General features: G+C 39.3%; 1 protein-coding gene across 5 annotated transcripts in view; it reads right to left on the reverse strand.

Annotated features, from left to right (window-relative positions):
* Positions 1–12609, reverse strand: part of Kdm4c (lysine demethylase 4C) — a 171142-nt gene that overhangs the window by 131592 nt on the left and 26941 nt on the right. For 4 of the 5 annotated variants that reach the window (XR_015047363.1, XM_021160558.2, XM_029475965.2 and 1 more), the window contains one exon: positions 10765–10879. The exons of the other annotated variant lie outside the window; for it this stretch is intronic. Coding sequence is in view for 3 of the 4 variants with exons in the window: in XM_021160558.2 (XP_021016217.1) it covers positions 10765–10879 (115 nt within the window). In the remaining variant the exon portion in view is untranslated. The remainder of the gene's footprint in view (positions 1–10764; positions 10880–12609) is intronic. 5 annotated transcript variants of the gene reach the window in all.

The raw sequence follows: 12609 nt of genomic DNA on the forward strand, positions 1-12609 counted from the left end.
GGCTGGAGAGATGGCTCAGCGGTTAAGAACACTAACTGCTCTTCCAGAGGTCCTGAGTTAAATTCCCAGCAACCACATAGTGGCTCTCAACCATCTGTAATAAGATCTGATGCCCTCTTCTGGTGTGTCTGAAGACAGCTACAGTGTACTCACATAAATAAATTTAATTAAACTAACTAAGTAAATAAGACTTCATTGTAGACCATTCAGAATGGCAATGATCAGTGTCAACAGACAACAGACAACAAATGTTGAAGAGGCGTGAGGAAGAGAGACCCCATTCACTACGGGTGGAATTGCAAACTGGTATTGTCTCTATGGAAACTGGTATAAAAAAAATTCTCAAAAAGCTCAAAATCTATCTACTATATGGCCCACATATTAGCTTACATCCAAAGGACTCAACATCATACTGCACAGATACTTATTCAACCATGTTCAAAGGGGAATGTTATGTTTAATAACACTTAGGAAGAGGAAACAGCCTAAGTGTTCTATAAATAATAAATAGATAATGAAAATGTGGTACCTATACACTATGGAATACTATTTAGCAGCAAAGAAAAACAGAATCATAAAAACTGCAGGTAAATGGATGGAACTAGAAAAGATCATATTGAGGAAGGAATCCAGACCCAAAAGACAAATGTGGTATGTGTTCTCTTACTGAAGGTTTTCAGCTCCAAATCTTCTAATGTGGGTACATACCCTATAGTAACTACAGAAACCAGGAAAGTAAAATGGGACCACATTTGAGGGACAATAGAGAAGGAAATAGCACATTATAAGAAATCTGGTAAGGGAAATGAAAAGTGAGGGGTTTGTTGGGGAATAAGAGGTAGGTAAATACAAAAGAAGGTGAGATGGGGCAAAAGGGGAATGGCATGATACAAGTGACTGGATAAGGAAAATGGGAAAGATGGATCATCACTTTAAGAAAAGGGGATAGAGATAAATACAGAAGGAAGGATGTAGGTAAAATAACAATATGGTTGAGAAAAATCACAAGATATCATACTATTAATTACTTACCTAGAAAAAAAAATCACTTAATGCATGTAATTCAATGTCTAAATATACATAACATAGATATATAATATTAATGAGCTTTTCTCTTTTGAGCTGATAGCATTCCCTTCAAAGGTCAAAACTACCTGAGAAAACCCCAATGCCAGACATGAGAAGCCTTCTTTTGTGTTGTTGACCAGGGCTGTCTAAGAGGCTCCCAAAACATACACACTATTACTTTAGCCCATGGTTGCCGAATAGAGATAGCAGGTAAGTACCTACTGCTGAAGACATCGTGCACTTCAGAAACATGGCCAGAGGCCCTGAGCTACAATGAACCTGAGTGTCCTGACCCCTCTCTGAGGACAAGCTTTCATGGTACCAGAAGAAGGGAAACTTCCAAAGGAGGGAAGTAGAAACAGTCCTACCCATCTCTGTCACCTATGAACTACAATAACCAGCATACCACAGATATAGTAGTAGAACACATACTTGGTAGTAACCAACTGCTCTCTCATTATATTTAAGATCCATTCAACAAGAGAGAGGCCATGCTTGAAACTGGAAATAACTACTCAGTACTAATGAAAATCATGGTCACTGGGGTAGAATCTACAATCAATATTTACTAAATCAACATAATCCCTAACTATAATCTATAAACATATGTGTTCACGCCCACAGATAAGTGTTACCTTTAACAGTCATTAAGGAAACTTATCTTTGCAACAAATGGGAAACACCATACAAAACCACAACCACCAGAATGCAGATTTGTAGAGACCAGTCCCAGTTGGTTACGTCTACAAAACAGTACAACAAATAAGGCTCAGAAAACATTGCTGAAGAGGGGGCAGAAAGACTATAAGAATCAAAAGATCAGAGTCTCTATTGTGAAATCCGAAGCCATAAATTCTCACCGATATGACTGCACAAACATGAAAGACACACCACATGCATACTAAGCTGGAGAGGGAAAAGCAAAAATTCCAATGCCTCACAAAATGAGAAAAAAATTGTTAAAATTTGTATGGATATAAAAAAGCCCAGAGAGCCATAGCCATCCTGATCAAACAGAATAATGCCACAGTTGTCAGTATATCTGACCTCAGGTTATATTGCACAACAAAAGTAATAAAAACAGCAGAAATATGCTATCACAAAAGTAGGCTACTAAATCAACGTAATTAAGGGATTGTACCAGACAAAAACCCAAACAAATAACAGCTATATGATTTTTGACAAAGACATGAAAACTAAACTCTGGAGTAAAGACAGCATCTAGGGTGGAGCAATGAATGGAGCAGTGGATCAAAATGATTGCTGTTCTCCCAAAGGGCAGGCTCAGGCTTGGTTTCCAGCACCCATAATGAATGGTTACACTGCCTGCAACTCCAGCTGCAGGAGATCTGACCCACTTTGGGGCTCTTCAACCATCTGAATTCACATGCTCATGTACTCACCTCAGACAGACAGACAGACAGGCAGGAGAGACAGACAGACAGACAGGAGAGAGACAGACAAACAGAGACAGACTAGAATTAAGTAAAGGAATGACGGCATCTTTTCATCAAGGGTATCTATCAGGAAAGCTGGATACACACATGCAGAAATCGGAAACTACAGCTTTTGTCAATCCACAAATACACAAAAAAGGAGCTCCAAATAGATCAAAACCCATAATATAAGACTTGAACCTCTATAGTTCCTAGAGCAGTGATTCTCAGCCTGTGGATCTGGAGCCCTTTAGGGGTCAAACAACCCTTTCACAGGGCCACATAACAAATATCTACATTATGATTCATAACAGTAGCAAATTTACAGTTATGATGTAGCAACAACAACAAAAATAATAATAATTTATGGTTGGTGGTCACCACAACATGAGGAATTGTATTATAGAATCACAGCATTAGGAAGATTGAGAACCACTGTTCTAGAAAAAAAAATATTTTGAAATACAAACATAGCTGAGGACATTCTGAGTAGGATTCTAGTGGCTTGGGAAATAGGTTAAAAAAATCAACAAATGAAAAAAATTCAAAGGATAGATACTGCAACAGTAAGTGCTAATAGAGTAAAGAGGCTTTCTAAAACGATGAGAAAGTATTTAGGAGCCATATATTCTGACATAGGATTAACAGGAGCATGCACACATGAGTGCACATATATACCCACACACAAAGATAACAATGCAGTCAAATGATGAACTACAGAACTGAAAAGCTCTCAAGATATGCAAATATATATATTTTGAAAGAGTTCCACCTCTTTAGTCATCAAGAAATTACTTTGAGGTTAACTTCATCTCACTCAGAATGGTTATCATCAAGAAACCAAATGTCAACAAATACAGGCAAGTGGGGGAAGAGAGAATGCTGATTTCTCTTAGTGTCTGTGTAAACTGTTTTGTCAACTATGAAAATCAGTATGGAGTTTACTCAAAAAGGTATTAATAAAGAACTACTGCACGACCCAACTATACCATTCCTAAACATACCCCCCAAGATTTTGAATTCTACTACAGAGCTACCCACACAGACATGTGTGGCAGGATATTCCCTGTCCAATTACTATTAGTGCAGCAGGAGACCTGTGATTCAACAGGGAAAAGAGAGGCGGAGCTAAGAGCTGCAGAGAGAGAGAGAGAGAGACAGACAGACAGACAGGCAGACAGACTCGGGAGAAGGAAGCAAGATGGACAGCAACGAGCAAGATGATTCATAATCCATGTGGTTTTAAATAGCCATAAGTAGATTTATATCATATAGGGATAGAATAATTAGAGTAACTTGTCTAATCTAGGTGGGCAGCTTGTACCATTATCAACTGACTCTGAATTTATTGTGAGGGCATCCTGTGAGATGAGAATTTATTGTTATATAAACTGACTGATTTATTATTAACTTCTAGAGTTTTGTTTCTACTGGGTTGCTGGGTGTTGTGGCAGCTGACGGCAGGGAGGGCTGTCCTTGCATGGGGCTGACATGGCAATGACCTGCCAAGGGAAACATTTCAGCAGCTCCGGGCCAGAGACTGAGTGGAGACCCCCACCCCCGCTAAAGCTATGTGGTCTGCCGGTGCCCGGTGTAGCACAGGATACAAATAGTCTTTTTAATATTCCCACATCAAACATGTTCATTGATGTTTTATTCACAATAGCTGTGTGGGTAAGAAAAATATGGTTCACATATACAATAAAGATTTTATTAAGCTATAAAGAAAACTGGAATTATAAAATTTTCAGGAAAATTCATAGAATTGAAAAATATATTAAGTGAGGTAACCTAGGCCCAGAAAGGCAGAAACTTAAATGTTTCCTCTCATACACAGCCACTATTTTCATTTTGATTTGTCTATTTAAGTTGAAGAAGCAAGAGGCTAGCACATGGTCACTGGGAGTAGCAGATGTTAGACATTTAGAGATGAGAAATAGTAGAATACATGTGATATGAAAGTACAAGGATAGAGCGTGCACAGGTTTAAGCAGGAAATGGAGGGGTGGGGGGACTGGGAAGTAAACAGCGAGGAGAATTAACTAAAACTAAGGATTCAAACACGCTAATTTTTTTAAAGATTTATTTATTTATTTTATGTATGTGAGTACACTATCACTGTCTTCGGACACACCAGAAGAGGACACTGAATCCCATTACAGATGGTTGTGAGCCATCATGTGGTTGCTGGGAACTGAACTCAGGACCTCTAGAAGAGCAATCAGTGCTCTTAACCACTGAGCCATCTCTCCAGCCCACAAGTTAATTTTTTCAACTTTATTTTTTATTTTACATGACTTCATGTTTCATCTGCAGGTATTTTTGTGTGAAAGTATCAGATCCCCTGGAACTAGAATTGCAGATAGCTGTGATCTGTCACGTGGGTATTCACAGAACAATCATACTGACCACTGAAAAATATATTAGGATAAGCAACTATTCCTTTCTTTTTGACCAATTTTGGCTTTGTGGCATTCAAAGTTAAGCTGAGAGAACTTCATTCACCAGATAGTGCTCTTGGACAACCATTGATCTAAGACTGGGAATTCACTGCCTCAGCCTTACAAGTGCTGGAATTATAAGCATGAAGGTAGAACTTCCATGAGTTTGATGACAGACTTGGCTTTGTAGTGATTCATTCTGGCCTGCCTCAGCTATAATAATCCTGCCTCCAAAAAATAAAAAAAATAAAAAAAGGTAAACAAAGCCAAAAGTAGGCATGATAGCACATGCCTATAACCCCACCCCTGGTGAAGTAGATGCCGGGGGATAACCAGAGGCTTGAGGCCAGGCTGAAATGAAATACACACCAAGTTCTAGGTCATGCAGGGCTTCAGAGTAAGATTCTGTCTTAATTAAAAAAGAGGGGTGGTGGGGCTGTGTAGAGGGGTGGTTCTGATGCTTTGATGGGGAATCTGTTTACTAACTCTGAAGGTCCTTGCCCCCAACTGGTCTTTGATCTGTCAGTAAAGATGCCAGTGGCCAATGGCTGGGTGGAAAGAAAGAGGAGGGACTTTCAGGTTCCCACAAACTAGGAGAGAGGAAGAAAGTTAAGAGATGGGGAGAGAAAGATGGAACAGACTCGAAGCTACAGGGGAGTTGTTCCAAAATATAGGCAGAAATCACTTTCGTGGGCAACAAGACCAATGGGCTCCACAGAAGGTAACTGAGCAACTAAGTTGAGGGAAGATTTAGAAGTGTTGAGCTAGGAATAAAAATAACTGAGCAACTAAGATGAGAGCAGATTTAGAGGTGTTGACCTGGGAATGAAGGTAAGGGCATGTTAGCAATGGAAGGCTTAGAAAAGCCCAGCTGAGGATTCAAGAGAACCAGGACGGTAGCTGGTAGTGTGGTCCACCCTGAGCTTAAAATGGGGTAGTAGAAAGTACAAGCTTCAGAACTGGAAGGCAGAAGGAGAGGAGGGGAGGAGAGGGGATGGGGAGGGGAGGGGAAAGGAGAGGGGAGGGGAGGGGAGGGGAGGGGAGGGGAGGGGAGGGGAGGGGAGGGGAGGGGAGGGGAGGGGAGGGGAGGGAGGAGGGGAGGAGAAACAAGGAACAGACTGGAGAGGGAAGAAAAGAATGGAAAACAGGAGAGAAGGAGAAACAAAAGAGTAAGAAAGTAAAAGAGGAGAGGGAGAAAAGAGAGGAGAGTGGAAAACAAATATATTTCACAAAGACTTGAGGGTGGCAGATAATATAATGCAATTTTAAAACACAAGATAACCAGGCATGGTAGCACACATTTAATCTCAAAACCTGTACATTCAAGGCCAGCTTGATCTACAGATCAAGGTTGTTTGTTACACAGAAGAATCCCTGTCTCAAGAGGAAAACAAAACAAAACACACAAGATACTACTCCTAAAAAAATAGCTAAAATCTACAGAAGGCTAAGGAAGAACAAAAATTCAAACCTTGGTTGTTTGAATATAGTTATCCTTCTTGGTTGTTCCAAGAAGGATAACTATAAACTACAATGTTTTCTTCTAAAGCCAGTCAGGTATTTTTTTTTAAAGATTTATTTATATAATGTATATGACTACACTGTAGCTGTACAGATTGTTGTGAGCCATCATGTGGTTGCTGGAAATTGAATTCAGGACCTCTGCTTGCTCCAGCCCAAAGATTTATTTATTATTATATGTAAGTGCACTATAGCTGTCCTCAGACACACCAGAAAAAGGCATCAGATCTCATTACAGATGGTTGTGAGCCACCATGTGGTAGCTGGTATTTGAACTCAGGACCTTCAGGAGAGCAGTTAGTGCTCTTAACCACTGAGCCATCTCTCCAACACTGCCAGTCAGGTATTTATCTACATCTATACCATCAGGAAAGTATGTTTCTATGCCTTAGGAAACATTTACAGAAGATTCATAGAAGCCTCGCTCATAAAAACTAAAAATAAAAGGAACCCAAATAACGAATAACAAAAAGACAAACTATAATTTATTCTTATATCACGTAGCGTTATTAAATCTAATGAACTATAGCTAATAACTCAAAAAATTATTTGTAATCAAATAAGGGTTGTCTGATACAATACAGTTATAATCCCAGAACTGAGGATGAAGAGATTAAAGGGCAGAGGGACAAGATTTCAAGATCAACCTGGCCACATGGCAAGAAACTGTCCAAAAGTAGGAATGAAGAGGAAGGACAAGAAAGAAAGAACATACACCAAACGATCTAAACTACATAAAGTTCATAAACAGGCCGCAATGAATTATGTTGTTATAAAAAAAAGAAAGAAAGAGTTACTATAAGTGAGAACAATAATTATCACTGGAGGAAGCTGGAGCCTATAACAGGTAATGCATGCTTAGAGGGAAAAGGATGCTGATAAAATTCTTCCTTGAGGTCAGAAATAACACAAAAAAAATTTTATATACAAGAAGTCATGATGTTCTGAATTTGTGCTTTTATGTACTGTGCTGGCTAGTCTTGTGCCAACTTGACACAAGCTAGAATTATCTGAAAGTAGGAAGCTCAACTGACAAAATGCCTCAATAAGATCCATCTGTGTACTGGCTATTTTTGTGTCAACTTGACACAGCTGGAGTTATCACAGAGAAAGGAGCTTCAGTTGAGGAAATGCCTCTATGAGATCCAACTGTAAGGCATTTTCTCAATTAGTGATCAAGGGGGAAAGGCCCCTTGTGGGTGGGATCATCCCTGGGCTGGTAGTCTTGGGTTCTATAAGAGAGTAGGCTGAGCAAGCCAGAGGAGGCAAGCCAATAAAGAACATCCCTCCATGGCCTCTGCATCAGCTCCTGCTCCCTGACCTGCTTGAGTTCCAGTCCTGACTTCCTTTGGTGATGAACAGCAGCATGGAAGTGTAAGCCGAATAAACCCTTTCCTCCCCAACTTGCTTCTTGGTCATGATGTTTGTGCAGGAATAGAAACCCTGACTAAGACAAATTGGTACCAGCAGAGTGGGGTATTCCTGTGACAACCTGACCATGTTTTGGGGAGGACTGTGGAAGGACTTTGGAACTTTGGGCTTGAAGATCCATTCGTTGTTAAGAGCTCTGTCAGATGTTGTGTAGGAGCTTGGAAGATAATGTTGAGAACAGTGCAGAAGATGGAGGTCTGGTTTGTGAAATTTCAGAGGGAAAATTAAAGACTCTTTTCAGGGCCATTGCTGTTTTGATTGTGAAGATTTTGTAGTTCTGGTTAGCTGGGGCTGAAGAATCAGCTGTGATTAACAAGATACCAGAACTACTAAAGCAAAAACTTTGCATTACTGGGACTATTGATGCTGGTTAGCTGGAGCTAAGAAATTAGCGGTGATTAAGAAGAGACCAGCATTGTTGAGGTGACATCTTCTGAGAAGTGTTTTCTAAAAGCACAAACAGGCTGTGTTCCAGAGATAGGCAAGGTTGTACTCCTTCTGCAGCGGGACTTGGTAATGTGTAAGGGTCACCCAGGTGGTACTGGTTTTGAAGGCATGAAGGGGTCATGCAGAGCAGCTGAGGCTCAGCGCTGTGAGAGGCCATGGAAGGCCATTGGTGAAGGTGCAGCCTCAGTTGCAATTGAAGGCCCAGGACTGAAGGGGTCATGCAGTGTTTTGGAGATGCCAGTACCATGAGATGACCACCAAGAGCAGCAGCAGCAGTGGAGTACAGGCATCTGGAGCCCAGAGGACGATGTGTGTGCTACAAAGGGCATGGCTGGAGAAGTGACCCAAGCCCTTGGAGGAGCCCAGAAGATCGTGAGTTGGATCCCAGACATTGGATGGTTGGAGATTGATTTTTGCTTTGATTGTGACTGTGCCCTGATATTTTCCCTCTTGAAGGAAGACACTGTTTTAGTGGAGCCCACAGTTAAGAGACTTTTAATTGTAAAGAGACTTTGGATTTTAAAAGAGATGGATATTTTAAAGAGATTGAAAATTTAAGAATATGTAAAGACTGTGGGACTTTTAAAGTTATTTAGATCTTGGGGATGAATAAGAATGTAAGAGTTGAGGCTTACTAGTGATGTGTTTGTGTGTCAAGTTGACAAGGGGTCAATTGTACTGGCTATTTTTGTGTCAACTTGACACAGCTGGAGTTATCACAGAGAAAGGAGCTTCAGTTGAGGAAATGCCTCTATGAGATCCAACTGTAAGGCATTTTCTCAATTAGTGATCAAGGGGGAAAGGCCCCTTGTGGGTGGGATCATCCCTGGGCTGGTAGTCTTGGGTTCTATAAGAGAGTAGGCTGAGCAAGCCAGAGGAGGCAAGCCAATAAAGAACATCCCTCCATGGCCTCTGCATCAGCTCCTGCTCCCTGACCTGCTTGAGTTCCAGTCCTGACTTCCTTTGGTGATGAACAGCAGCATGGAAGTGTAAGCCGAATAAACCCTTTCCTCCCCAACTTGCTTCTTGGTCATGATGTTTGTGCAGGAATAGAAACCCTGACTAAGACAATCTGTAATGCATTTCTTATCTAGTGATTGATGGACAGGGTCTAGTCCAATTTGGGTGGTGTCATTCCTGGGGTAGTGGTGCTGGTCCTGGGTACTATAAGAAAACAAGCTGAGCAAGCCATGGAAAAAAGGCACCACTCTTCCATGGCCTCTTCATCAGCCTCTGCCTCCACGTTCTTACCCTGTTTAAATTTATGTTCTGACTTCCTTCAATAAAATGAACAACAATATGGAGGGTAAGCCAAATAACCTCTTTCCCCCCCAACTTGCTTTTAGGTCATGATGTTTTGTTGTTGCAATAGAAACCTTAACTAACACCTGCACTTTTCAACTTGTCTTACTTTAAAAATAAAAAAAAGTTTAATAAGGAAACTAAGGTAAGGGTTAGCAATGGATGTCAATACATAAAGAACAAGGAAGATTGTTGGGGAACAAAATATTTTCTACAAAAATACCCTACAATATTCTACTATTTACTCGCTTATTAACTACACAGTGAAATTTATTATTCTTCTATTTATTTATTTCCTTGCTTGCTGGCTTGCTTGCTTGTTTTTGCAGCCCAAGGACTTGAACCCAGGAATGCAAAATGTGATGTCACACATGACAAGCAAGTTCTCAGTCACTGACCTGCATCTCTAGCCCTAAAGGAGTAATTCATCACTATATCCTAGATATAGGAGAGGAGTTACTATAAGTAATGTTAGAGAAATTATGGCAACCTCAATATATCCTATATATTAGTTGACATCTGTCACAGTTGTAGCATGGCAACCCAGAGTAAAGGCAAAATGATCAGAAGTTCAAGGTCATGCTCAGTTAAGCAGCAAGTTTTAAACTGGCCTGAACTATCTAAGACACTGGCTCAAAGACAGCAAAGGGGATGGGGAGAAAAAACAGCTCAGTGATTAATAGTGAATGCTGATCTTCTAGAGGACCTGAAATTGGTTCCTAGTATGCATATCAAAGAACTCATAAACACCTGTAACAAACTCTAAGGGATCCAATGCCTCTAACCTCCACAAGCTTCTATACAAACTTATACATAGCCTTACCCACAGATACACACATGCATATAATTTAAGGTAACAACAATACAAAAAAAAAAAAAAATCAAAAAAAAAAAAAAACAGAAAAAGTGAGCCATAGGCAGAGAATGGAGGAAAGAAGAAGGAAAGAATCCTATTGGTTCTTTCTCTCATATTTAAAAAGTATAGATACCAAAAAATAGTAAATAGAATATAATAAACAAAATAGATATAATTGAGTACTTCTAAGCTATCTAAAAATAGAAAACAAAAGCAATATCACCAAAAACTTTTAAAAAACACAACATAAGTGTAAATATACCTCATCATAAATGCTCCCATTTATATCTGCTCCATAAATAGGTGCCACAAAAGTTAAGTTTTTCCAGTATTTGCGTTCCAAATCTTCATAATCCAAGTATCTTGGAGTACAGTATCTATAAAAAATTAAAAAGTAAAAACCACAAAGCAGTAAGGCAATTTTAAGGTTTTCTACCCATCTAATTTAATTTACTTTCTATATAAAAATATTGTACACTCGCCTGGTATCAAAGTTAATGAGTAATATATAAATGGTTTTATATTAAAAGCTCTATAGACTTTCTTATGTTCCTTATTAGTAGGGCTTCCAAAACACACTAATAAAGGCATCATTCTTTAGCTTTCAAAATATTTCTAAAATATGTAATCGATTGTATAAGAACATTATACAAATTTATGTAGAAAAACACATCTATAGAAAACTGAGAAGAAAACTTTATAAAATTCTAAGACAACAAAACTAAAATAAGATACTCTGTAGTTATTGGATTGGTGCTGCCTAATATACACTAATGACAGAAAAAAGGAAAAAACGTATGTAGTTAGAGTGGAAGAATAAACTAGCACAATCTTTCCAGAGCATAATTTCTCATCGCATATCATATCAAAATTTTACATACCCTCGATCTGAATTTATAAATTCCTCTTGCCAGCACAGAAATGCAGACAATGACAAATGAGGAAGTACACAACAGCATAGAAACTAGAAACACGGTGGGTAAGAGGCACTTTCCTGTAGCTGTGATAAAACTCTGACAAAGGCAGGGTTCACTTTAGCAGTGAAGCTTGAGATGACTGATCTGCATGCATTTGCACTCAGAAAGCAAAGAAAGATTAATGCTAATTTTCAGTACAGCTCTCCTTGTATTCCAATATAGGATCACAGCCCATACAATGGCACTGTCCAGGTAAGGTAAGTATTTCCATCTCAATTAATCTAATATAAATAAAGCCACATAGGCATGCTCAGAGACTTGTCTTAACTGATCCTAGATCCTGTCAATTTCACAATGAATATTAACTATCAGACTGAATAGCCAGCAATTAACTATTAAAACATAAAATAAGGTAAGTCTTCTATGTAATGACATTAAAATATTTCCATGCTGACTACACCAGTTTAGAGATTACTGTGTATATATAATGTAATCACATTGCATTTTTGTTGTTGTTGTTGTCAAGTTAAATTAAAAACCAAACTCTGGAGGTAGGAACCCAGCTCCTTGGTAACCTGCTTGTCTATCAGACAGGATGCCAGAGTTAACAGATTCCCAGATTACCTAAGTATGTCATGGTAACACATCCCTATAAACTCAGCACTTGGAAGATAGAAGGAAAATCATAAATTATAGATAGAAAAGGTACCTCAGCTACATCAAGAGTTAATGCCAACTTGGACTAGAAAGATATCCTAATTTAAAAAAAGAAACGTTAAAATTAACAATTAACTTCTTGAGCATGATGGTACATGTATATAATTTCACTATTCAGGATGCAGAGGTATTTGGATCAAGCAAGAATTCTGGGCTAGTTTTGGCTACACTGTAAATTCAAATCCTGCCTGAAAATACATACATAAAATCCTATATATAGGGGAAATGTATAGAGAGAGCTCGGTGGGTAAGAACACTCTTGCAGAGGACCCAAGTTTGCCTTCTAGTACCCTACAGGCATAAACCAGATCAGACATCTATGCAAGGATACAGCTTGGTAAATTCAAGAAACCTCATCTTCCTGTGCCATCCTCATCCCTCACACCTTGCCTCAGCCACACAGCCTATACACAGGCCTAACCTGAGGCAGTTTAGATCCTCACATCGGCCACACAACTAGCAAAGAAGTCCAT

The sequence above is a fragment of the Mus caroli genome, unplaced genomic scaffold, assembly GCF_978045245.1.
Source record: "Mus caroli unplaced genomic scaffold, Mus_caroli_1 scaffold_6, whole genome shotgun sequence".
Classification (NCBI taxonomy): Eukaryota; Metazoa; Chordata; class Mammalia; order Rodentia; family Muridae; genus Mus; species Mus caroli.